Below are 26,473 nucleotides of genomic sequence, written 5' to 3' on the forward strand. Positions count from 1 at the left end.
TGACATTTACTTTTATCGTCAAGTAAAAAATTTCATCAAACACATATAAAATTGTTCATACCTGATCAAACAACAGCAGGAAATCACTTCGTGCGAAGAATGTATAAAAATACATTCGATTGTGCATCATCAATTGTCTGCACTAGCTTTTGCTAATGTACTGCGATAGGCATGGTTCCCCGCCTAACTTTCCACCGAAATTACACTTTTAATGAATTTCAACGCAATTTGTTTTCCAGTCGATGTACTAAAAACTCCCTATGCCTTCAAGAACCCCGCATTCGTGAGGTGTTCGAGATACCGATGGTTTTCTGTGTTTTTACTACGCGTATCACCCTGGATCTTGCTAGACTGATTCTAAAGGTCATGCTTCAAACAATTAAATTTTACTCTTCTGTACTGTATTCATTACAAAATAAATGAAAGACATTGATAATAATTCTTTTTAAATTTCACACAATAAATCCAAAAAAAATTATAATTATTTTTGGAAAGAAAATATGCATTTAATGCTGATCTGTTGAGGTGATTTCCATAAGTCTACAATGTGAGCAATGCAGGAATTGAAAACGGATTGGAAGATTGAAAAAAGTCACCCCAGTGAAACGTGAACCGGCATATTCCATAAACATACGAGCAGTATGAACTCGCTCAGATTTTTCAAATTATATTTTTGAAAAGGGCTGTCTATCTGGAGTTGCTGTTTCGAGCAATTGAAGTTCGAGTCATGGCCTACACGTGACATAAGTTTCATAGCAATCGGTGCATGGCAGATCATGCCCTTTTCTGTCAGACACTCAGTTCGCTGGATCAAAATGATTTGACAAAAATATGGTATTGATACCGAGGTGTTTTCAACTTATAGTGCACAACGTGCATCTCAGCAACAAAGCGAAAGGATATAAACATTGATACCATCCGCCTAACAGCGGGATGGAAAAAAATTCGGAAACTTTCGTAAAATTTTTCGACTTAAATTTGACGAACGATAATGATTTAATCGGCAACACTATCTCAAGTTTACAAAAGAAATGAATGTGATTTTCTTGACCTTGATATTGACGAATAAGCATTTGTTTCTTGGATATGCAGGTCAGTGAAAAAAAAAACGTCAATTTGTTAATGTTTCGGTCCGGGTGGGGACCCTCCTCAGAACGAATTTTTTTAATAATCTGGTACGATAATTTTTTGGATAATAAAACTTGATACGGACATGATGATGAAACAGATTTACAGAATAAAATTTTAAAATACACTGCTACATTACAATTATACAGTGCAATACGAAACTCCCAAGCACGCATCTTGGATCAAATTTACTGGCAAGGAACGACGGACGTTGAAATTAGATGACCGTTAGAGAAGTTGAGACAACAACGGTCCGCTGGAGCGTTGGACCGTTGGACCGTTGTTGTCTCAACGTCTCTAACGGTCATCTAATTTTTATTCTGTAAATCTATTTCATCGTCATGTCCGTATCAAGTTTTATTATCCAAAAAATTCTCGCACCAGATTATTAAAAAAAATTCGTTCTGAGGAGGGCCCCCCCACCCGGGTCGAAACGTTAACATATTGACGTTTTTTTTCACTGACCTGCATATCCAAGAAACAAATACTCATTTACAAAATGAACCTTTGTTTGCGTTATGTCTCTTTCATCTGACTTATTATCTCATATTTACCGTAACCGATTATCTGCCGTAACATTCTTTAAAGATCTACCTTGTGATCTCGAGGAAGAGGCATGAACTACAATTCAACGATTAGACGAACTTGCCTATAAGTGAAGTTCTATCGCAATTGTATGTAAAGCCTCTTCCGAAGATATCAGTCCCACCCGAATCCCGTATAACCCTTTGGTTGCGGCAGGACTTTAAAGAAAGGAAGTCAGAGAGCGCCCGATGGATATAATTTATTATAGTAAGAAACAATTATTTTATTTGTTAACTTTAAACCTCGTGGCGTCATCCGGCATTGTGGTGGCCACTGAAGATTTCAAAAAAATGTCCCAATTTTTCCCTAAATTTCCGGTTATCCTTGACCAGTGGCCACCATGGGCATGGAGCAGGGGGACCACTTTGTGATCTCTTTAGAAGAGACTCTACATTTAATTCCAATAGAACTGTACTTACAGGTAAATACGTTTAATCATTAAACAAACCAATGCATACGTATGGTTACAGGTCGCAGATACGACGAAAACGGAAATCTGAGGCAATGGTGGAGTAATGAAACACTAATCCACTACCACGAGAAGGTAGAATGCATAATAAAACAATACAGCAACTACCATGTACCGGAATTGGGCGATCATTATACGGTGAGTCTCGTCAGTCTTATTAATTCAGTTGACTTGAAAGCCGACGTTAATGCTTTGTCAAATAAATGAAATAAACTTTGTATGCCCGAGATAAATTTCAATCTGTTCGTGGTATAACACCTATACATATGATAGGAGCAAGAAATAACTGATAGTTACCGTTGAGCAAAGTACATACAAAACGGAATTACACCTTAGTTATTTAAATGCTTGTAGGTTAACGGATTGAATACCCAAGGAGAGAATATAGCAGACAACGGCGGAATAAGAGAAGCTTATCGTGCTTATAAACGTTTAACCGTGCGGAACCCGAGTCGTCAGCAAGCCCTGCCAGGATTGACGGAGTACACCCAGGACCAATTATTCTTCCTGGGCTTCGCACAGGTAAAAAACTTGAATTCCTTCTCTAAATTTGAGGCATAGAATGCATCTGGTAACGAATCTGAAATTTTCGCGTTCTCTTTGCAATGTTTGATTAGACAGCATTAAAATAATATTTTGCAGCTAAACAACTCCACGTTAAATACACGTCAAGTTTACCTATAAATTGGCACATCTCAATATACTATTCGTAAAAACCGTCTTTTTGGCGGTACTTATTAATACGAAAACCAACGAAAATCTTTTGCCGTTTCCTCTTTCTTTTCTTCGTAAAATGGTTTCTTTGTATGTCATCAGATTTTTTCCCACTAAAGTATTTTTAGAATTTTGTTTTTAGTATTTGATTCGTTTGACAGTAATTTCTATAAAACTTTAAATAAACGTCGTAAACTGCATCGCAGTGCGTTTCCAATCGATAGTTTATATATGAGCCTAAGTGCTCTGTACACTTGAGGACAATGAATCTGAGACGTAGAATTGACGTGTCAATCCAACAAGTCATTATACTCGCGGTATTTTAAGGTTAGATTCGACGGTCATGGGTTATGTTAAGTTTATTGAGATTGAGTTAGTTTCGCGCTTGGCCGACTATGGCGCTGTAGATTTCTCTGTGTTGCCAACGTAACTGTCTAGTGTAAAAAATAAGCCGTCTCAGATTCATTGTCCTCAAGTGTACATTTGTAACTTCTCCGACGCCGATTCTAACGAAATTTGTGGTAAGTGTTGGCGATGAACTGGACTTCAAGTCGTTAAAGCTAAAACACCCACTACGTAGCCCTTTTCGAGAAAATCGACTTTGAAGAATCCGAGTTAGTTTAAATCTTTTGTACGTGCGGCGAAGTTCAAACAGTGCCGTGGCGTAACAGATAAGTAGACGGGTTGGTGAGCGGTGGATTGCCGGTTAAAATCCCTCCCGGTAACTTTTTTTCTTGTCTTTTCGACCTATTGCAATTACATCACTATCTTTGTAAATATATGACAATTATGAATTGGAATAAGCACGTTTTGAAGTTGGTACTGAGAAACGCATGAAACTGTATTACCTACTCCCGCAGCGTTGCTGACCCTAAAGAAATTTCTTTAGATTTATATTAGAAAGAAATTAGAGTCCGTTCAAAAAATAAAAAATAAAATTAAGAAAATAGTGATTTTTTCCCAAATGTTTCGTTACGATAACGTTACGAACTTCAACCTCGTATAAATCATTGAATATGAGCAAAAAACAAGAACATCTGTTGGATAAAGCTGCGGATACAACAAAAAAAGAAAAAAAAAAAAAACACGCCGCTTTCTTTACCTTGTGGTGGTGTTTAAATGAGTTGACTTTGAATTTTTGTCGTAGAATCAATCATTCAGGAGTTATTTTGAAAAAAAAGACATTTTTTTGTATCTTTAATCCAAGATGGCGGACGTAGCTAAACCCTCCCAAGGTCGAAAGCTTGGGTTTTTCATCGGGGCCTGGAACTAAATAATATATATAAAATCACTGCTACACCACCTTTTGTAGGGCAAAAACTCCTATTCATTGGACTACATAGTGCACACGATACTTTATGCAACAAAAGTATGGTTTTTCAAAAAAAAAATTTACAGCGTAGTATATGAAGAGCACTTCTAAGTACCAAAGTGCACTTTTACGTACTCCGATGCTCTTTTTTTCGTACTGTCGTAACAAAGATCACTTTACGTACGCATAAACGCAGGCAAAAAAAAAAGACGCGTAAACCATACTATGTTACATGAAATGATTAATTATTCAACTGACAATCAGTGGAATAAGAGAAACCGGAGATTTAAATATTGGAAAGATCATGTTTTCGAATTTTGATGTTTTACAATAAACTCCAACTTGGTAAATAAATCATTCAATGTTTTTACCATTAGACACACTACATTCATTGAACAGTATCATTCAATTAGTACCCTGCTAACGTCCTCATCGAATCCAGAATATACCAAATTATAACTACCCTTCCGGTGTATCTATCCTTTAAATGGAAAGAACCAAAATACGTTCAATCATCCATAACAGTTGTACATAGTTGTATTTCTCGACTACTCAAAGGCTTATGATTCTGTTGATCACCAAATCCTACTCTGCAAATTACACCATACGGGCATAACGGGTATATCTCTAAAACTTATTAAAAGTTATATACAAGATAGACCTCAAGTTGCAAAGGTAAATGGTGTTAAAAGTCAACCAGTATATACAAATTCAGGAGTTCCCAAGGGCTCAATATTGAGAACACTACCGTTCTTCAGTTGTACCAATGAATGTACAATCATGGATAGAACTGTCAGTCCGAATGTCCAGCAAACTAGATCATATTTTCGCCTGGCTCTACCAAAACAAACTTATATTAAGTCTAAAAAGATCTGTCTATGTTACCTTTGGAAATGATAAAGACCCTGTGCCTGAAAAACTGGATATATTACTTAATGGTAGTCAGTTGAAGAGAGTACTTACAATTAGCTGTAGATACCTAGGTGAAACTTTTGATTCTAATATTAAGTGGGATTTTTATGTTACTAGCATAGTCAACAGATCGAAGTATCTAGTATATGTTTTCTACAGACTCAGGCAAGTACTATCTAGAAATCAGCTGTTATAAATTTATTACGGGCTTTTTCGTAGCATTGCAGGTATTATAGGTTGGGGTGATATCTATGACACTACTTTTAAACCACTACTGAGACTTCAAAGTAGACTAATAAAAATAATTGGAGTTGGTCAACAGGATCACGATAGACTTTGGATCTCAAGCAAATTTTTTCCGACTAATTGGTACTGTACCTATACAACAAATTTAGAATAGAAGGCGCACGAAATACTAAAAGTACACGCTTCAAAAGTATACAGCTATCCAGGCATACTTTGAACATTGGGCAAAGAAACTACGAAGATTATACAATAAAATATTTCAATGAACTTCCAAATGATCATAAAGTGTTAGCTTTTAGTCATAACATGCTAAAAAAAAGTTAAAGGATAAAAAATAAATCTTGTGATAGACTAAACTGTTAAAAACTATAAAAAATATATTCGCTGTGATAAAGGATACTCCTATATAATGCAAAATTTTAGAACTACACACAATATAATTGACTGTTGATCTATTATGTTAATATAATCTAATGAGGTATTGTCTCGCACACTTCATTGAATACTTTGAAATAATTTATCTATTTATTTTATATTCTTTATTATCCTCTTTCTGTCTTTTTTTTCTTCTCTCTCTTTTTTTTTACCTCATTTTATCAGAACCAACCTATGTATGGGCATTTATTGCCCTCTATACGTCCTTCTTATGTACACTTTATATATGAAGGAAAAATTGGTAATAATAGATAAATAAATAAATGACAACAATTTATTTCACAGGCAAGGGTCAATAATTCACGCACGACGATTACAGTACCAAAAAAATCTGGGAGAAAAATGAACATAGTAGCATTTAGTGGCAACTGTTTAAAACAGCGTCAAATAGAGGCAATTGTCAAAAGTAGTGACAAAAGAATGTAGCATTAGTGGCACGCTGAAAGCTATGATAATAAATAAAAAGTAACTATTTAATGCCATTATAATTATGAATGTTACATTTTCTGGTTATCGCAATGTTAAATTTATTTATGTATTTTACAATTTCTCAGTTGAAGAAAACCTCAACATCAATTCATTGTTGCACCAGCATTAAATTGGTGACCATAATCAAAAAGAATAATAATACATACTGAATTTTCTTGTTACAGCCACAAGATTCATTTTTATTTTGTACCCAAAACTTTCTTTATCTTTATAATTTGAAAGACTGATTTCAAATTAATGCAACAATTTCCTCACAATGATATACCTTGTTATATACTTCAAGATTTCTTTGAAATCGTATTTTCGAACTGATTTTTCTGAAACTAACAAAAGAAGCTAATACTTTACAAATATGTTATTCAGGTTTGGTGTGGCAATTATACGACTGGCGCTCTGAAATCAAAGCTGATAGAAGGCGTCCATGCGCCTAACCACTTCCGTGTCATAGGCACACTTTCGAACAATGCAGAATTCGCAAGAGCATGGCATTGTCCGACTGAAAGTCCGATGAATCCACATCATAAGTGCATATTATGGTAGCTTGCAGGTGAAGAAATATCCTAACAAAATCAGCTCCGCAAGAACACTGAAAAATCAGGATATTATACAATAAAACCTATTTCAGAGTTCAATTTTGTTTCGCTTTTGTTTGTGAGGGGTTTTATAATGCACCTAGACGAATCTAATTTAGTGGTTACAAGTGAATGCAAAATGTCGTTTCTAATGGTGCACAGCGTTATTGTGACTGATATGATCTTGTTTTTTTCATTTTCAATATAAATTCGAGAAGCAGAAATGAATGTTTTTGAAAAATTATATATTTGGGTAATTCTGTAAAAGTCGAGGACACTTCCCGGCCTCATGGTTTTTAATTCGTCCGCGAGGGGCTGTTCACCGATAGTGAGTAATTTCTCTGTGAGATTTGCATAAGAAGATAAAGACTGCTGAGAGACGACGCCGCGACGCCAACGACGCGGAAGGTTGCCAAAGTTTTCAATAGCGATCGTGTCGTCTTGGATACTTATATGTAGCCTCATAACTAGGGAGCTCGGTGCCAAAATTTCTATATGATTTGTTCATCTGGCAGACATTATTAATATCAAATTTTGTACCATAAGAAACATTAAGGACCGGGTCTGCCACCATGACAGGCCTGCGTTGTCAATTGACAGCGCTTAAAAAATTAAAAAAAAAAGGGTATGCTAAATCATTTGTTCATGTCTGCCTCTTGGACTGATGGTTAGAATCATCCTCAAACCGATCAAAATCCAGAGGCAGACATCCAGACCCCTGATTTTCCAAATGCAAACCATTTGAATATAAATTTTTTTTAACTCTACGCTCGCGCCAAGCCACAAGTAAAAAATTCTGCACCTACAAAATGTTAATAAAAATAATTAATGTTACATACAGGCAACCGACAGGAACAATTTTAAAAACATATTTCAAAAATTCGGGTTCTAAATCTGTTACCTGCCGTCCCGCAGGTATAAAATGAACTGTTATACCTATACATATATAATAAATTGTTAAATAATTATTTGTTTAAACAATTTGGTTAATAACTTTTGGGCAATATTATTATTGATGATTGTTGTTCATAGCATGCCGAATGTTGTTGAATTTTTTCAGATTTTTATTAAGTAACAAAGTACGAAAAGTCTGATGGTATGTATACAATTTTTGGCTGGGACGATCCACGACATACATCCTTAAATTTATTTGTGTCTTCTGATGTTGTAATAAACTAGTTTTTTTTCTTTTTTTTTATTGGATCCAATAAAAAAGACGGAACAATATAATAATACCAAAACTATTAATACCAACAATGAATAGCCGTAATACCCACTTTCCCTTGATTCTGCGTGAACTTCAAAAAATGGTACACCTCAAAATCAGTGACCAAAATGTCTGCCAACTTTTTTTTGTATTCGGGTAGCCCTATTGAATCGAATGGACGCAACTAGAACGACGAACAAATGATTTAGTAGAGTTTTTTTTACATTTTTACAACTACGTCCCGTGATAATGCAGGGCCCTGTATGTCTGCCTCTGGATTTTCAACATTTTGAGGACGATTCTGACCATCAGTCCAGGAGGCAGACACGAACACATGATTTAGTACCCTTTTTTTTTACATTTGTGAAGCGCTGTAACTCAAAAACGCAGGGACGTAGGACCTTAATTAACTGGACCAAATCGATTTGTATTGATCTGAACTTTCATCCTTATCGATATGAAAGACGAACAAATCATTTACCAAAATGGCAGTCAGCTCCCTAACTATCAATGAATAGCCCCTCGTTCATTCGTAAATTTGGGAATAGGTTTTTTTTATAAAGAAGGATTTATTTGCAGCTTTTTTAGAATCCTAAAGGTAACCGAAAACAAGCGGTTACCTACAATTACAGAGTTCATCTGACGAACAAAACCACAAACTGACAGACCGAAATTCCACAAACCCTATTTTCAATTTTTGGGAGTAAAAAAACGTACATCAATGTTAAAGTAAGCAGAAATCTTTTATTGCACAAAGCCCATACTTTTCTTTTTACTTAAATGTTGGAATGTAAAAATAAAAAACACCATTTACCGGAAATAGCGCTTTCCAATTTAATTGGAAAATCTGAAGCATATGAAGACGGGAAGTGTGGTTGGTTTTCAAAAAACCGCACATTCATTTATTTTTTATTAACAGCAATCTATAATATTTTAATGAAGTAAATTAATTCAAGAAGCCATTCAACTTAATAAATATTGTCAACCTTGAAATGATGGTTAACCCTACGCCAGCTATCTGTAACGGTGTCGTTACGCCTGACTTGGGTTTCTCGGTATCTCGGGAGTTTTCCAATGTTTAAAAATGCATATTTGTTAAACAACTAAAATTGTTGTAATGCAAACTATTGGTCCATCAAGTAAAAATTTCACACTAATTCCATGCATTTTGTTAGAACTTTCGTACACTCCTAAGCGGGTTAAAAATGGCATAGAACGATATCGTGATAGATGGCCGGCGTAGCCAAAAAAACACATAACCGGTGCAGGATTAATTGTTAATTGGACTGAAAAACACAATGGGCAATCGATCAATACTGAAGAATATGACTTGTATTTTGAATTTCAGATTTGAAAATTTAATACTTTCTCGACACAATAATGTAATAATAAATTCTTTTTAATCTATCTTCAAAAAAATGTACCAGTATGACTGGCTTAAAACTGGCATCTAGTTATATTAATAGTATATAAAGTTTGAAACTACTAATATAGGTATGTACTAACTAGTGTTCGAAACTTATCAGATGATGTCTCTATGATATGATCAGGGATTGGATTAAGGTCATGTACCTTTACCTCTTACCTTTACCAACCGAGAAAACTCACTCTTTTTCTTTCTATATTAAAAAAACAAACGAACTGAAAAAGTTGAAATTTCGACGGTGTATCGCTCTTTTGTAGAGGCATTCAGGAAAGTTACTCATATCCCAAAAATGGTCAAAAAATGTGTGGTTCTTTGACACGAGTTAATCTTCCAACATTTCTCGCATTTCAAAGGCCAAAAAGTAATGTATTTTCTGTCCTCATACTTATATATGCGATTTGTTATAAATCGTTACACTTTTACCGCATCCTGAGGTTAGTTTATACATTACAGTTGTATATACTTTCTCCTAATCTAGCCTAAATTCGAAGTATAGTTTTAATTGAATGTTATTCTCTTGTACAGAGACTAGCAACGTTCTCATAGGGTTGGTGGCTTTTTGTTTCGTGATGTAGACTCAGCTCACTGATTGTTACTTAAGTACACCTAACTTTAACTTGGGACACGTTCCAAAGCAATAGGACATATATCTTACAAGAACCCTTTTAGGCTACTATGTGTTTGGCACATTAGATTTTGACCGGCTTGCAAGTAGGAAATGCTCGATTAACGCGGCCAAAATCTAACACGCTGGGTATATTCGCTATAAAAAGATATTACACGTAGATTTATAGAATAGAAAAAGGTTCATTCGATATTGTGCAAACTACACCTGTGATAAATATATGTGCAAGAGTAATAATGATAAATTTAATAAACGTAGAATTTATAAATGAATTATACCTGTTATAAGCTATTATTATCTAAAGACTGCTTTGTACGTTCTAAGAATAAAACTTGACACTAATCGATACCTACCAATTGCTTATCTCTTGAATTAGATTAGAAGCATCTTATCTCAATAGTCAAGTTAGTCTAGAATAATCTTATTTGAGCAGTTACGTTAAAAAGATATTATCTTAGCAGTTTCTTTAAAATCATCTTATCGATATTTCTGCTAATTTTAGACGTGTTCAAAATAAGATTTAACTAATGACTATAAATCAGGTATGTAATCGATATCAATGAGATTATGTGAAATTATGTCTCGTGTATAACCTTGCTTTTTTACAACACAAAACTTCCTTGTTTGAGGAGTCAGAGGCCTATAATGGCGCAGTGTGTTACATTCTGAGAGAAACATTGCGAATTGATTCTGATTCACTGAGTGATTTAGTTATGCTCTTGACTTACGTATTAGTTCGATGTATATGAATCTCGGAAATCTGCTGATCAGCTCCTCAGGTCTTCTCGATCAGCTCACACAAATTCTAAGAGGTTGTTAAGTTTTGGGTACAGCCAACCATCACTATGCGTGATTGAAATAATTATTGATAGCAACACTTGGGTTTATTGCACATTTATGTACACAATGCCTTTCATATTCTCGATATTCAGGTTTACAATTACTGTACAAACTGATGGTGATCACTTATTAATTCAGAACCTCTGAGACTTATTGTTAGTAACAGTTTGTGACTTTAAATTATTCTATGACTTGATCCTATGATTTCTGGAAAGTTCTGATCTGTACCGTCCTGTTCGACATTTTAATCTCTTCTGCTTCCTGTTCGGAATCAGGGTTCAATTGATGGAAAAGTATGTTGAAAAAAGTCGCGTTTTCTCGCGGGTCTAAAGTGATTGGCTGAGGCTGATTAATACTTGAGGGTAAGGTTTCTGGTTAGTGAGTAATATCATGCCGGGGTGTAGCGTGAGATGATTGATTTAGGGAGGAAAGCGATGAAGCGCTAATTGGTCGCATCGTCGTCAAAACAAAAGCGCTATCCCTAATTCTAAGAATAAGGGCTTCTGTGTTTATGAACTATGCATCATTTCTCTTCACGCGCTTCCTGTGTTTAGTCTATGGTGTTACCTTAAGAAATCTATTGCAAGTGTTTGTTACTTTAAGTCATTGCAGCTAAGATTCTATATTAGGGGTTTTATGTGCAAGCTAATGTTGAAAGGACCATGAAAATTGTATATGCGCTCCTTAATGCTTTATATGTAGATACGAACTTGACTGATGAAAAAAGACTGGCAATATAGAGTGTGAGAACTATCGATACAAGGGTATTGTACGTTATGATGGTCATTGTGTATGTCGGTAGTGGTCTAAGAACTATGATAAGAGTACGTAAGGCTCTTTTATGATAACTGCACGTTGGTAAAAGTAGGGCGCAGAGAGGGTACCACTGTAGTTATCGGCTAGGACGTAACAGTGTACTATTTGTGATTTTATAAATATCAACTTTTGTATAACTTTAAAAATGAATGAAGCAAATAGCATACACATTTTAGGAATGTTTATACATATTCGCAATTTGTGTATTCACTACTCTTTGTCAAACACATCTTTTTTTAACATAAAAATTATAAATTTGGCACGCAAATTAGTAATTTCTGAAGTAAAGTAAAGTTTAGTAAAAATAAATTGTTTGGGGCATATTTGGAGATTAATAGCAATTAACTTTTCTCCTGCAAATTAGGAATGTCAAGTCTTTGGTGTCGTGAAATAGTAGAAAAATCATAGTCATTTTCAAGGAGGTATGCATAGTGTCATCATGATCCATCAAGGGGATGCATATTCCATTTCTAAATGGGACTTAAATATCTCTAAATATGAAAGTGCACAAACCAGGAATGCAAAAAAAGGAATAACAAGATCTGTTTGAACAAAATCACACCAATACATTCCGATTTTACGCAAAAATGTATTAGTGTTTTTGTTTGGAATGGCACACAGAATATGGCTTTTATACCCTTTTTGTGTTGCAATGCACAGCCTTTGATAATATCCAAATTCCAGATAGAAGACATTACCACAGTAGGTAAGGACTGACTATAGCATCCCCGTAAACAATATGTGCATAATAAAACCATGCGACTAATGTGTTGCTAAACTTCAGACATTATAGACCTGCAGTGGAAGTTGCAGGATATTATTACAATTTTGTTAAACGAAGCTAGTGTTAAAGACAATTATTGGTGTTAATTAAAATAGTTTCAAGTTCAGGTATTATATTCAGAATAGATACATAACAAATACACTTGAATAATTATTGACGAAAATTTACTGATAAATTACTTCGATCATGTGGGAATTTAAATACAAAACTCTGACCTGAACATGAATATAAATCGCTACAAAGAGTAGCAAGTTGTTTACACAGCATACACTTCAAAGCGGCAAAAATACGATTTATTCTTACAGAACATTTAGATAGGATTATATTATCTAGGAATGAACTCACAGTTCGGAGTTACGCTATTTGGTGTCTAAGCTTTGATTCAATCGACATTCATTTCCGGAATTTGAGAATACCAGAAACCGTGGCAGAAAGTGCATTAAAAATATTACTTATCGCAAAATGCGTAAAATTATTACTTAAACTGTTTTTAACATAATCGCTGAAATAAGATGTTTCTAACGTAATTAAAGAGATAAGCTACTTCTCTTAGCAAGCATCACAATGTTGTACAAGAAAATGTATACAATACTTGGAAGAACAAAAACGATACTTTATTCATACAATACAAAATGTCGTATTATTGTCTCATTATTTTTCTTTTTTTCAACTTCTTTGACGCTTTTTTAATTACTTTCGTTGCAGGGTTCAATTTCGTGAGGCTTTTTCTTTTTTTAGCACTAGGGGATATTAAATTTATTGTACTGTTTAGATCTGGAATTTTTTCCGCTTCCTCTTGTTTCTTTTTTATTTTAATTTCTGTATTTACCCAATCTTTCGACATAGTTTTTGTATTGGTCGCGTCTAGTACAGAGTTTTCAGTCTCTTGATGACCCTGTAACTTAAGTTTTTTACTATCTATATTTAATGCCCCCTTATTTTTTTTTTTGCGTTCTGTAAATGGAGAAACTTTTTCAATAATCTTTGATTTTTTTCTTACGTTCTGGGATAAACTATTCATCTTTCGAATATCTGCTGATGTGACAGATTTAGATTTCGGATTCCGTTTTAAGTTTTTGAAAGAATTATCCACTACTTCATTCGAAACTTCATCATTGTCAACTTCTATGATAACTTCTTGGCGAATTTTAAAAATATTTTTCTTTGTTGCTACAGTCTGATTTTCATTTATAATTGATACTTCCTGTTTAACTTTCTGGTTAGCAAACTTCCTTGCTAATACCATACAAGTTATCCTCGCTCCACAATTCTCAGTCGCCAATAAATTTAAACTGTTTTTTGTGAGCCTCCACACTTTCAATTCGCCAGAACTAGATGAAGTTGCAATAATATCATCAGAGCAGGCTATAGCTTTCACTCTAGAATCATGGGCAATTTTTAAATAACTCTTTGGAGGACTCTCCCAATTGTACAATTGAACTTGCCCGTTATCATGACCAATGATAATCAAGTCATCGTGAAATTCAACGCAAGTGACCCTACACTCAAATTTCGCTTCGTGAATGATTCCGGCGTTTTCAACAGAATACAGAATGAGCATCGAATTTGTGGCAATCAGGTACTTTGTCCCATCTGGGCTCCACTTCGTCACTGTTATATTTTTTGCATATGGTCCTAGCTTTGGTATTAAATTAGTCGCATAGGCTTGTCTGCCTTTAACTAAATTCCAAGTTCTGAGTACACCATCACTACCAACGGACAAGGCAAGTTTACCCGACGGATGAATACATATTGTATTGACTGAAGAACCTTTGTGTGCATTTTTCCAATGTTTTTCCAGCTTCCAGTTGCCACAGCGAACTGCCGCTATGCTTCCATCTGTACTACACGTCAGAATGTGCGAAGCATTTGGTGTAAACGCAATACTGTTCACTGTATCTAGATGTAACAGAAACAATATATATCAGGATATATAGGTCCATCGATGAATTGTGTATCTCAATGGCAAATATCTGTTAACGGGATAAATTGTCTTACTTTATGAGTTAGTAAGCAAAATTTCATAAATAAATTTTTATGCAATAATAACTGAAGACATAATGGATTTAGGGGTATGTCAAACAATGCATTCTTTCGGGAATTTTCCGACTGGTTTAGACAAGAAATCATATTATACTTTGATGATACAAAATTTGTTCTTCTGAACGTATTATGATTAATGCTAGAATAGTAAATTAATGGTAATAGTATAGAATTTGTTATAATAATGTTTAAATTCCATTGTAATTTATCATTATTGAAATTAATGTAATTTACCATTGTGATGAGTCAATTTGCCAGTTTCCATTCTGTTCTGCATATTGTACAAGTAAATTGAATCATCAGCTCCAGCGGATGCTAGATAATGTCTGCTGCTAGCAAGATCTCTGATACTAGCCTGATGAGTATGGGTAGCAAAATTGCGGATCAATTTGAATCCCTGAAGCGAAAATATTCAGAAATATTTTAATTTACTGACTAGGGCAGCTCCTCAAGTACGCTTTGTATAAAACTAATCATCCCATGAGACCTTTTGATCACGACGACTCTGAGATTGGTAAACATTTAAATATCCCCAGCTTGTCCTCCTATAGAGACTACCAAGACCTACTATTCTGATACAAAGTTAATAATAACTAAATCGATTCTACTCCTGAGAATTCAAGATGTTTCACCTTCACATTCCACATGCATTGGCTATGAGAAACAACATCATTTTCCAGGCATCAGTCCTGTTTAACACCTACCTGGCTAAGTCCATTTCGGTGCAATTAAGCAATTTAGCAAATACGAATAGCATATGGATTGATCTGGAGAACATGTCTATCTCCTTCTTTAAAAAAATTGCTGTGGATGCCTGTTTTGATTGTCTGCAATCCTATTATTTCTGTTATTTCTATATTCTACTGCCTATACATTTTGTAAATTTTGTTCAATGGATATACGCTCGTATACATACAATAAATAAATAATTAAATGAAATTACATGAATTTTGAACTAGATTGCACCCAAGTGTCGTAAAAAATATTTCAAGAAATGCATTGATCTCACAATCTTAATTTATCTAGTTCTAATCTAGTTCTAAAAGTACATGCCGTGATCCAAAATTTACACATATATCCATTCAGTTTATTTTTCAATGAAAATACCTAGCACTAAATTATCTATTTCAAGTCATGACTTTCATCACTGAAAGGGATGCCTAGTTGATTTCGACGTTGATGTACATATCTCCAAATATCTCACGTATCTCAATCATAAAAAACGCCTCAACATCCCCATTCTCTATGCAATTCTGAACAAAAACACTTCTATGCATTTTCATTTAAGGTAGAAATAAGGAAATGGCATGTATTCTACGAAATCGCAAAAGTAAATTTGTAGAATTCATTACACTACTTTGTTTCTGCGTCCAATAAAAATACTTCAGTGTTTTTATTCAGAATTGCGTATAGAATGGGGCTATCAAGCCCTTTTTTGTGTTTGAGATACATAAACTTCGACATTTGGAAATATGTAACAATACTGAAAAGCGCAGTGTTCAGAAGACGTGCCGCCAGTCTATCCTCACTATAACGCATATCCCAACGTAAAGGTTAAACAAAGATAGAAATATCCTGCCCAATCAGTGAAAGAGATGGTGTCCTCGTAACTCCATCTCTTTCGTTGTCAATCAAAAAAAAGTATCTGAGTAGGACAAAATCCTCCCAATTTTTTATCTCCTCGACGACACTATCTCGAGCAACGCCGCGTTACGGCAAGCTTTTCAGTATTAATATATTTCAGGGGTCGAAATTGACGAGCGCACCGTCTTAACCTAAAAAATGTTGACATGCCTTAATTAGGTCAAGTTTACTCACATCGTCACTGGTTTCTACTCCGTAACCTAGTAAGAACTGTTCGTATGTTCCTATTATAATTTCAATATTATCTAACGTCGTCATTTTTAAATTTAAAGCCTACATGTGACAAACGTAACGTCTGTAACAACTGACAACAACTGATATTGCTCTCACTCACGTGGCCCTCAGCAGCGGCACGACCATAGACATATAATAGACCGTGGGAGTACGGAGATTGCCCATAGAATAGACCGCGTGACCGGGCTGAGAACTCTGAGAAGTCTATGGCAGAATAGAAAGAGAAAGTTGCGTAGTGCACCGCTGTCTTCGTTTAGTCGCGCATGCGTGGGGCACGCATACACTACTGCGAAACTTCGGTTCATGGAGACTAGAGTAAAGGAGTCCAAACGCATATGGCGGAATCGTCGAAAAGTGGTTCGTGAAAGTGATGAAAGATATTGTAGTTCGGGATGTATTCGCAAGCGATACTAGCCCCTGGTTACGAATAGGGTACGCTGACATAGCCCGCAGTGGTGGCGCTGCCAGGCGGTTACAATCCGTGGATCGTTTATCACTTTCACCGACCATTTGGCTAGCATTGCGTTCGGACTCCTTACCTCTAGTCTCCATGCTTCAGTTATTATTATATAGTCTAATTAACATTTGTGCCGTGTTCGAAAATTGACTGACAGTACTGTCAGCAATATTTTATCTTTTTTGCGCTTCCAAGTTTGTGGATAGCTCTGACTCTGTCCTAGGGAATTTTCAGTACTGTCAGTCAATTTACGAACACGGCCAAAAGTGTAACGAACGTCTAGTGACATTTGTAAAACGAACAGCGCCACGTCCGACGTCACGTCCGCTAAAACGAACGCGCAAGTGTACACTCCCCACGAAAGTGTAGAAAGTGTAGCTAGCACGAACAAACCTATGGATTCGAAAATTCCTGAAACCCCTGGCCGCTCCCGATTATGCATTTTAGTTGTTTTTCGATTTTCTCGAAAACCGCGTGGGAGCAAATAATGAAAGTATAATGAAATTAAGAGCAATTTGCGAGCATTTTTTTGGCAAAAAATTTTCCAAGAAATTCGAAGGTCGCAGGCCAACTTCACATAGATTGAATTTGGGGATTTGACTGACCGCTAGTGGTGATTTGACGTTTAGAAAACATGACAATAAGTTCTATGTACTTTCGTAGTAGGACCACTAGTAGGACAGCCGCGAATGACTTTAATCTTGGTATTTTCTCTATGGCATCCGTCTTTTTCCCCCCACCACATTACATGACACTACTCACGCATAATGGCGGAGGGCAGGGCGGAGGGTAATGATAAGGAAGATTCGTCACAAGGATTTTCGAGTTTTCGCTCCCAGCGCAAAATGTCATCTTCATCCGAAGATGAGAATATTCCTATTCCTAAGCGCCCCGGGCCTGACCTTGGAATTGGAGGCCAACCGCTGCAATCTGAAAAGGAGAAGACCGGCGCTAGTCATTCTACAGGTTAGGTTTGATGCTTTGTTGTAATCAAATGCGCGTTATTTGCAGATGACAGATCGAGTTCAAGGCGACTATTAAACAAAAACGAAAGCTAATCATAAATTGGTTATCTAATTATAACGAATTGTTTCACTTCGTATTGTCCTCAAACATTGTCAAGAATGTTATATTAACTTAATTATCAAATAACATCCATTATGATAACTTTTTAAAGCTATAAATTTTATGTGCGAACGAGTTTTCGTAGGTTGTTTTTATCGTGAGTGTTTATACTATTATCTTGAATTTACCAATCTTGTTATATTTCAATGAAATGTGTATACCAAAGGACCCGATTCAACCATCTGATGCAGACTACGTCATCTTCTGTGTTGAAATTTTTTTTTGTCACCGGAATGACTCAGATGGTGATAAACGACCCAGACTCGTGGAATCAAATTAATTACATCGATCTTATTTCATGACATATTCAATCCTATGAATTGTCAAGAAGGCGAATTTTTTAAAACACAATTCCACCAATCCTGTCTGACTTACCTAGTCATGCTAATGTCAGATCTTCTTAGATCATTGTTATAAAATGGTTTCGATTTCAGTGAGAAGTATTCAGCAACTTACACTAACCCAAAGTAAATCAATAGAATTCAGAATCAAAACTGTAATGTATAGTTCTTTAATTTTCCATTCATATGATTTCTCAAAAGAATGCACAATCCTGTATTATCAATCCTATTTTCTGTTTGCAGCATCAGATTTGCCCCGCAAGAAAGAAAATCCATTCAGTTTTAAGTACTTCTTAAAAAGTGACTTACACACAAATCATCAACACACAGGAGCTAGACCAAAAGTCTACCTACCGTCTTCAGCTAAAGCCGAAGCAGTTTGTTCGAATAACGAAGCAGGAGTATATCCAAGAAATCCAGTCGAATTACCAGACTTTGTACAAGATCATTTAGTTATTGAACAATGCTATTTGAACCACGATGCAAACGTTCAACCAAGCTTGGAAATCGACAATCTTCCAGACTTTGCGTTGAACAGCATGGAACAGAGATCCAAGAAGCAGTGGAACGACCCAAAAAAACGTCAGCTTGAAAATCTGGGTGATTTATCCCTTGATCTTACAATCAGTTTAGAAAAGGGGGAACGGGGAGACAGAGAAGAACGAGGACAACCCGAACTACCCGTTCCCAACGCCGCAAGACCCAGAGCATTGAACTTGCCCAATCTTGAGAGACGTAATGTCGACCCAACCACTTGGTCTGGACCTGTTGGTTAGTTGTTCATTGTTATTACTCTGTGAGAATAATTTGCTTTTATTTTTTGGTGTATGCAAATTACCTCAGCAAGATTTCTCGTTGAGAAATGAAGAATAAGTAATTAAGGTATGCGTGACAAAATATAATCTGGAAGTCAAACAAAATTTTAAAGACTTTCAGCTTAAAATATTTAAAAAGACTGTTGATCATGAATCTGATCTTCCAAAGGGATAAATAAGTTTTGAATCTGTTCAAGTCGTTAAGTCTTCTACCTTTCTTCCTATTAAGAAAAAATTTAATATTCACTGATGATGCAACTGATTACGTATTCGGATGGAGTCCTGACACAAGGTTTACCGACTGCTAAGTGAAGCAAAAATAAGATCTAGTATCCACATTCATATCATGATAGATAAGCTCTATACATAAAACGATTAGGAGAAAACTCGTGAAGTTAGCAGTTTTAAAACGTACTGATGATGTTACAATAGTTAGTCGATTTAATATGCGCCAACAACACTACGAAATTAGCGTAAGTCACGTGAGTACAAATGGGATAGATGCTGTTGAAGCTTCATTAGTCGTGGAAAAGAGAGACGGGAAACACCAAATATCGAGGTGTAAAGCCCCAAGTCCGATCATAATGTGACAAGTAAATCCATGAATTGACAATACAGAAGTACTGTCAAAGTTATGAATTTGCCATTTTCACCAGATAATGTTGACAATTTAAGGTTCACAATTATTTTCACAATTATCTAACTTATATTTTTATTAAATACGCCATTTTGTTTCAAAAATATTTTCTCCAAACTTGTCTACAATATTTTTTACTTTGTCGTGTCAGAGTCCTGAATGCGTAATTAAAACATCTTATGTAAACTGTGCTTGAAGCCACTTTGGAAGTTTGAACTGAGTTGTCCAAAGAGGAAATAAAGTAACTGATAGTAACTACGAATTTAATATTGCTTATATTTACTTACAGTGTTTCTACATCAAGATAGTTTCTAAATATTTTGTAAATTTTGATTAAATTTGTGTGAAATGTTGAATCTACTGAAGGCATCAAAAGCAGTGCCACAACTCCAGGTTTTTTTCTTTTATTATAAGTAAACAATCTCTTGAAACCCTTTACATATATGTAAACAGATCCTTCCTTAGATAAAACAGGTTGTAAAATGACGTGACACTTTTTTTCCAGCCACATACTTTATACAAGTCTCATTGTTCTCAGGATTCCCATTCGACCTGCAATTACCCTTGGTCGAAGCTAATGTTGGCAATACCAACGGGGCCTTACGAAATAGTTCTCAAACTAGTGAAACGGAAGTCACAAAGTCTTTGCCTGACTTCTTGAGCGATGGTCCAATCCATAACAGAACTAGTTTACCAGTTGAGAATTGCCACAGTCCAGGTTCCCCCGAACAGATTAATCAGAGGGTAAGGATTTGAATTCAATTAGACTTACAATCCATTTTTTTTTTAAATAGTAGTACCATTTGTGCTGTTTGCTAGTGACGTATCTGTGCAAGAAATTTGCTATCATTTTATGATGCATAAATCTAGCTGCATGTGAAACTAAACAACTCAACCAAATTTCGTTTATAAAAGGAAAGTTTGCATGGTTTTGTTTCAGCTTATTTTGGAAAATGAACGACTGAGGAGAGAACAGGAAATCATGCAGAGGCAATTAGGCGAGCAATCCAGAAGGTAGTTTAAGTTGATTCAGTTTTCATAAATTGTTTTTTACCTGATACAAAGCATCTTAAAACCCTAGAACACATGTATCTTTTTTTCTACCTTCTAACTCATGACTCATGAGTGGGGTCGACAACAACCCCACACATTTCTTTTTCTTAAAATCGTTCTGAAAGCAATAATGGGGTTCGTAAGTATATAAATATTTTCGTTTTTTTTTGTAACGAAACGAATGGTGAAGATTAAATTTAATTTCATTAAAGTATAGTTGGTTGAAAATTTGATTAACTACCTTAAAGTGTTAAAAAAACGGCGAAAACATGGTTTTTCGAAATTTTTTTTTTTTAATGAACCTATGTCCAAATTTTAATCGAGATTTTGAAGAGTATTTTGAATTTGGAAAATCTGATTTTAGATCCAAATTCAGCGACCTCGAAAACCATAATACTGAGATACAGAAAATCGATCGAATTTTTTTACTGACACAAAAGCGGCACGGAAATCTCATTTTTGCTACACTGCTAAGGGCTTAAGTAGCTTGAAGTCTGCAGTATCTATATGTAAATATTGTTTCAGAATACAGTCGTTGGAATCAGAATTAATCTCGAGGGGGTCTATTGATCACGAAGAAATGGCAGTTCTTGAGAAAACGATTGAACAGGTGGAAGATAATCTCAAAAGAAGTACTGTGAGTAACACAATACAATGATGATCAAATACAATAATTATTGGAATTTCGACAATAGAGATTTGAATACTCACATAGAAATTTAGGCAACAAAAACGAACTTTGCAACATCCATCAAATGAAGTCACACAGATAGTCAGAATTGCGGCTGTGCGTAGCTTTTTCAGACCCACGTTTTATTTGTTTGCCTTTTGGCTGCACAATTAATGAGTTTCATTGTTTTGTATTATCTAATATGAGTTGTATGATAACAGTTCCTTCTTTTGGCTCTTTCATCCTCGATTCCTAAACTAACGATTGACAACTGCTATCACTTTTGCTAAGTGATTAAAAATAAACTTGTTCTTGACTATCGTTTCATGATCTGTTACTACTTTTGCTCTCTTAGCTGCACCTTGCCTAAAACTTTATTACACTAGGATGCTCACTTGATCGGAAGAAGAGAAAATCAGGGAATAGGCATGATAATTTGAGTTCCTGAAATGTACTTGGGTTGATTTTTTTTTTTAACAAAATCTAAGAATCTCTCTAAGAAACAGGAGTATTCTACCTTACAGAGTGGTTGCCTTACATACTCTTTAATCCTGTAATACGATGTTTTTGTTTGGATAATGTAAGATTTTCTAACATTGAATTATCCAAATTTCCTGTAGTCAAATAATTCTTCAACCCTCCTTAAAAAGTAAGATGTTTTTAATTCCAGAGAAGAGCAGTCAATGCAGAAAGTGCTGTCACATCTTTGAAACAGGACATAAAAGTACTGAGGGTAGGTTTATTTATTTATAGGGTAAATCCTTTTAGAATGAAACTTATTTGGTTTTTCTCTGTATCTCAGGACTACGAAACCCGCTGAAATAATAATTATTTAATATAGTACCCACATGCATCTTAAGCTATGTGTACAGGGTACGTCAGTACAATCTCTGAAAATAAGAGGTGCTTAGTGGGTCTATGGGCACTACCTTGCACCCAATTAGACGAACCACGTTGAAGTGACATTAATATTGATATTACCGTGGATAAGGAATATGTCCATGTATCAGTAGATACCGTAAGCTATCACTTTTTTATTGACCAACATATCTCTCAATTTAGACAGTTTTCTCTGGAATCTTGAACACCAGTGTTTAAATACGTTTTGTTGTCATTGCAAGTAGTTTGATTGTCATGTGTCATTGAAATTTTACTCTGATATCAGTATAGTCTGGTTGATTGGCTATGAGTGACGCCTGTCGAGCAACTAAGCTCCTTCTGTTCTCAGAGTTGTTACTGACATCACATGTACACATTATTTTGATTCGGTGCAGACTCATCTAAATTCTTGGTTGGGAGTGTTGGGCATAAAGAATTTGTTTACTTGAATTGTGAAATCAGATAAATTACACTATGTAAGGGTTTAAAATTTTGGGTATTTGTAGATGCGAATATCTTGAAAGATGTTACGTAGAAAGAAAAGTAAGTGTTTAATTACGTCAAGTTCAGAATCTTGAAAGTTTTTTTACGCACTACTTACACATTAGAAATGAGAATACTCGGTATTTAAAAGAGTTGAAAAAAGTGTCCATATTAATTATTCAAAAAACTGCGAATGTGCTTTAATGAGTTTGTGTACACTTTCGTTTATAACTCATGAATGATGTTTTTATCTGTACAGTTTACATGTAACTGTGTTTAATTAGTTTCTGCTTTGATTTAGGCAGAAATGCGGACATTGAGGTTGGAAAATGAAGAACTTCGGTTAAGGATGGAAACTGGATGTGGTGGTAGTGATGTTTCTAATCGAGGCATGAGGAGAATAGCTGACGACCTAAAGACTGCGGCATCTACGGCTGAATTCTCGCTAAGGTATTTGAAATAATTGTACAAGTACAATAAATTTGGGATTCTACATTTCGGTTCATTGAAATTTTTGTCAGGGATAAGGCAGGAAAAGCCTATTAATTTTTCTACCCCGACATTGAAAGTTTAAAAGTAAATATATTGATCACTTATCTACTTTTGTAAAATTTCTATAAAGTTTGGTATGAGACGAAAATAGGTAACATCCACCTGAGGAGTTTTACTAATTGTTAATCTAGTAAAATTTCACGCCAGAAGATCTCAAGAGCCCATAATTTCCGATGTAATCACTTTTCAAAGGCTGTCATATTTTTAATAACTTGGTAACGCCTAAAAATTCTCTGCCAGTGCTATTTTTGATCGATTTCACACCTTGAAAGCCTGAATTGCGCGTTTAAAAGAGTATGATAATAAGTACTACGTTATTACGCTTATGGAAATTTCAATATAACAGTTTAAACGAGTTTATGTAATGCGCATGATTCAGCGAAAAATTGTAAAATTAACAGTCTGAAACAGTTTGCAGTAAGGGGGTCAAGAAATACAAAGAAATTTGACACAAAACTATAATCTCAGAATTTCAAATGCGTAATACTATGAATTAAGAAAAACAGAATGAAAATTTTTAAAACATCTATTTAAATATCGAATTATTAACATTTTTACGTATAACATGCAACAACCATTATAGATGTAAAAAGAAATTGTATTTGCAAGTGGTCGTTTGATTAGTTAGTGATTCGTTTGGTGCTGAGTCAGTTGTTAAAGATCACATAAATAACAAGATTTTCTTCTTAGAAAGTTACTCCAGAGTTAAAACTTTTCTAAGACAAGCCAATTTTACTCTGATCAAACCAGCAAGTCTGAGGTGATGCCCAAATTTCATGAAAATCGGACTCATAAAGTTTCCGTCCGCTCGTTCTTTCATATCTACACAGCCAAATTGAATATAAAAATAATGACTTGAAATTTAACTTCCTGTTGGTTAAAAGAAAATATTAATCCCTGTCACTACCTGGAACATTTGAAAATTAAGTTCCAACATTAATAAATATTAGATTCAAAATCCTGCACAAACATCCAATTCATATGGAAAAAAGTGCTTTACATCAAATTTTATGGCTATTTGGAGATTGTGGTACAATTTTTTCGAAATTTACACTTAGACATAGTGTTTTATGTCGTTTATTACTATTACAATCATCATTCTGTTCTCGTTTTCACAAGTGTCACCCCAAAATCATTATATGTGCGTTTAATTACAGGCAGCTAATATCGGGTGTGGATAATTTGAGACTACTTGCCTCAACGATTGAGAATATGGATAGGATACACGATTCATCAAGTGATATTTTTCCTGACATTGAAGACGACAATGCTATAGGTCCTGCATTGTAAAGACACCTCTCTTCTCATGATGTTATTTTAAATATTATTTTTTTGGCAACTGATAGTCACCCATGTCTCGTGAATAAATCAGATTCTGTTCTTTTTTATACCCGAATCCTGATCAATTATTGTTATATATCTTCTCGATAGATGTATATTGTTCCTCTGTAAAATATGACATAATCATATTCTACGCGATCTATAGCAACAAATCGAAGTGAGATAGACAAAGAGCATTACTAGAAACACTTACTTTTCTTGCCAGATGCCCTTGATCAAAGGAGTAATATGTAAGTCTTAGTCGCTGATACTAATGATATGTTGAGATTTGAATGAGATGTAAATACCTGTAATAAAGAACAAGGATCGTAGAATTAAATATACTCTCAAAACGGTCTCAAAGCTTGAGCTTTTTAAAAATTATTTTTCTCTCTATCTAATAATATTACAAAAAAATGTCTTTACCGTGTGAAAATATGGTTTTATTTTCTTGTAAAAGATATCATTATATTAATACCGAATGTTTATAAAAATTTCAAATCGACCTGGGTCTAATCATTAATCTCTCCAATTTGGTTCGAGATTTTTAATATAATTATTTTGACTCTCGAAAGCACTGTTTTATTTATTTATTTTTTTCAAATTCTTTTAATCCATTTGGATTAGCTGTTACGGGATAAAAGGGAGGTATTGACAAGTGGCTATCAATACCACCCAAGATGTTGTTGCAGGTACCTTTGGGTCTGATCTCATCGCTGCTCTCGAGTCAAGGAATGGAGGAAGTAGTAAGAATTGATATAAGGAAGGTTTATGATTGAATGTATAAATGCTTTATTGGAATAGTGACGAATTTAAATGTATAATTGAACGAAGTGGTTTGTTTGAAATTTGGAATCTGAGTGTGTTTGATGGAGGATGGAATAGAAATGTTGGAGTACAAGTGATTTGGGACAAAAAGTACCGTTACGTGAAAGGTGTGAGTATCCAGAATAGTGGGGAATAGAATTAGCACAGTAAGAGTGATAAGGTGTGATGTGAAGCTGAATAGAAATAGGACAGGATAGAGACTATAACATTACTATAAGGAATGTGGAACAGCTAGTAGATAGGGGCAATAGGCGGTTGATGAAGATGGGGAAGATGTGTAGCAAAACACCGGACGTAATATAGCTACAATTTTTTAAAATGACTACTTACCTCAACATAAATTGATTGACACAATTTAAGTGAATTTGAGAATGCGAAATAGTTCTGAAAACTCATGTGTCAGAAATCAAAAGTTTTGAGCCTCGAGCCAGAGCGAACCAGCCTTCCATTCTTATTTTATTTCAACTTTTTTTGACAGTCATAAAAAAAACTAGGAGGAAAAGTCAGTTCATTATGACTAGTTACTCAAACATTTTCATATGTAACAGTAGACTTTTTACAAAGTTTTCAGCTCTATCCAAAATAATTCAGTATTTTCAATTCTTGGAAATTAACATATTGTTCGACACAATTTAAGAATTTGAAAACATTCTTAAAAATCCAGTGTTACACATACGAATGTTCAAGCAACAACCCATATTGGACTTACTCTACCTTCCACAGAAATTTTTTTTTTTCAATTAGGAGAAATTATACTTAGCCCCTCATTTACCCCGATTGGAGTGATTCTTTCAGAAATCGTTTGTGAATCGTTAGTAGGCGTTTGATAGCA

General features: G+C 34.9%; 3 protein-coding genes across 8 annotated transcripts in view; 2 read left to right on the top strand and 1 right to left on the bottom strand.

Annotated features, from left to right (window-relative positions):
- The window catches only part of LOC124211091 (endothelin-converting enzyme 1), a 54,928-nt gene extending 48,054 nt beyond the window's left edge, over positions 1–6,874 (top strand). For all 4 annotated transcript variants that reach the window (XM_069133283.1, XM_046609803.2, XM_046609805.2 and 1 more), the window contains 3 exons: positions 2,184–2,320; positions 2,537–2,704; positions 6,654–6,874. In XM_069133283.1, coding sequence (XP_068989384.1) covers positions 2,184–2,320; positions 2,537–2,704; positions 6,654–6,830 — 482 coding nt within the window. In that variant the 3' untranslated portion in view covers positions 6,831–6,874. The remainder of the gene's footprint in view (positions 1–2,183; positions 2,321–2,536; positions 2,705–6,653) is intronic.
- Positions 6,875–8,443: 1,569 nt separating this feature from the next.
- LOC124211093 (p21-activated protein kinase-interacting protein 1-like) lies at positions 8,444–16,613 on the bottom strand. The gene is made up of 3 exons (XM_046609811.2): positions 16,422–16,613; positions 14,838–15,000; positions 8,444–14,459 (listed from the first exon to the last, which is right to left on the bottom strand). Exons 1-3 carry the CDS (start codon positions 16,503–16,505, stop codon positions 13,201–13,203), a joined length of 1,506 nt encoding a protein of 501 aa, XP_046465767.1. The 5' UTR covers positions 16,506–16,613; the 3' UTR covers positions 8,444–13,200.
- Positions 16,614–17,349: 736 nt separating this feature from the next.
- On the top strand, positions 17,350–25,180 carry l(3)04053 (lethal (3) 04053). Of its 3 annotated transcripts, none has more exons than XM_046609895.2 (8): positions 17,362–17,904; positions 18,648–19,175; positions 20,395–20,600; positions 20,797–20,870; positions 21,435–21,546; positions 22,250–22,312; positions 23,243–23,391; positions 24,651–25,180. In XM_046609895.2, exons 1-8 carry the CDS (start codon positions 17,706–17,708, stop codon positions 24,781–24,783), a joined length of 1,464 nt encoding a protein of 487 aa, XP_046465851.1. In that variant the 5' UTR covers positions 17,362–17,705; the 3' UTR covers positions 24,784–25,180. The 3 variants fall into 3 exon arrangements, with proteins under 3 accessions (XP_046465853.1, XP_046465851.1, XP_046465852.1); XM_046609896.2 differs by lacking the exon at positions 17,362–17,904 and adding an exon at positions 17,971–18,160; XM_046609897.2 differs by lacking the exon at positions 24,651–25,180 and having other exon boundaries at positions 17,350–17,904; positions 23,247–23,388.
- The last annotated feature ends 1,293 nt before the right edge of the window (positions 25,181–26,473 follow it).

Source organism: Neodiprion pinetum, chromosome 2, assembly GCF_021155775.2.
Source record: "Neodiprion pinetum isolate iyNeoPine1 chromosome 2, iyNeoPine1.2, whole genome shotgun sequence".
NCBI classification, from domain to species: Eukaryota; Metazoa; Arthropoda; class Insecta; order Hymenoptera; family Diprionidae; genus Neodiprion; species Neodiprion pinetum.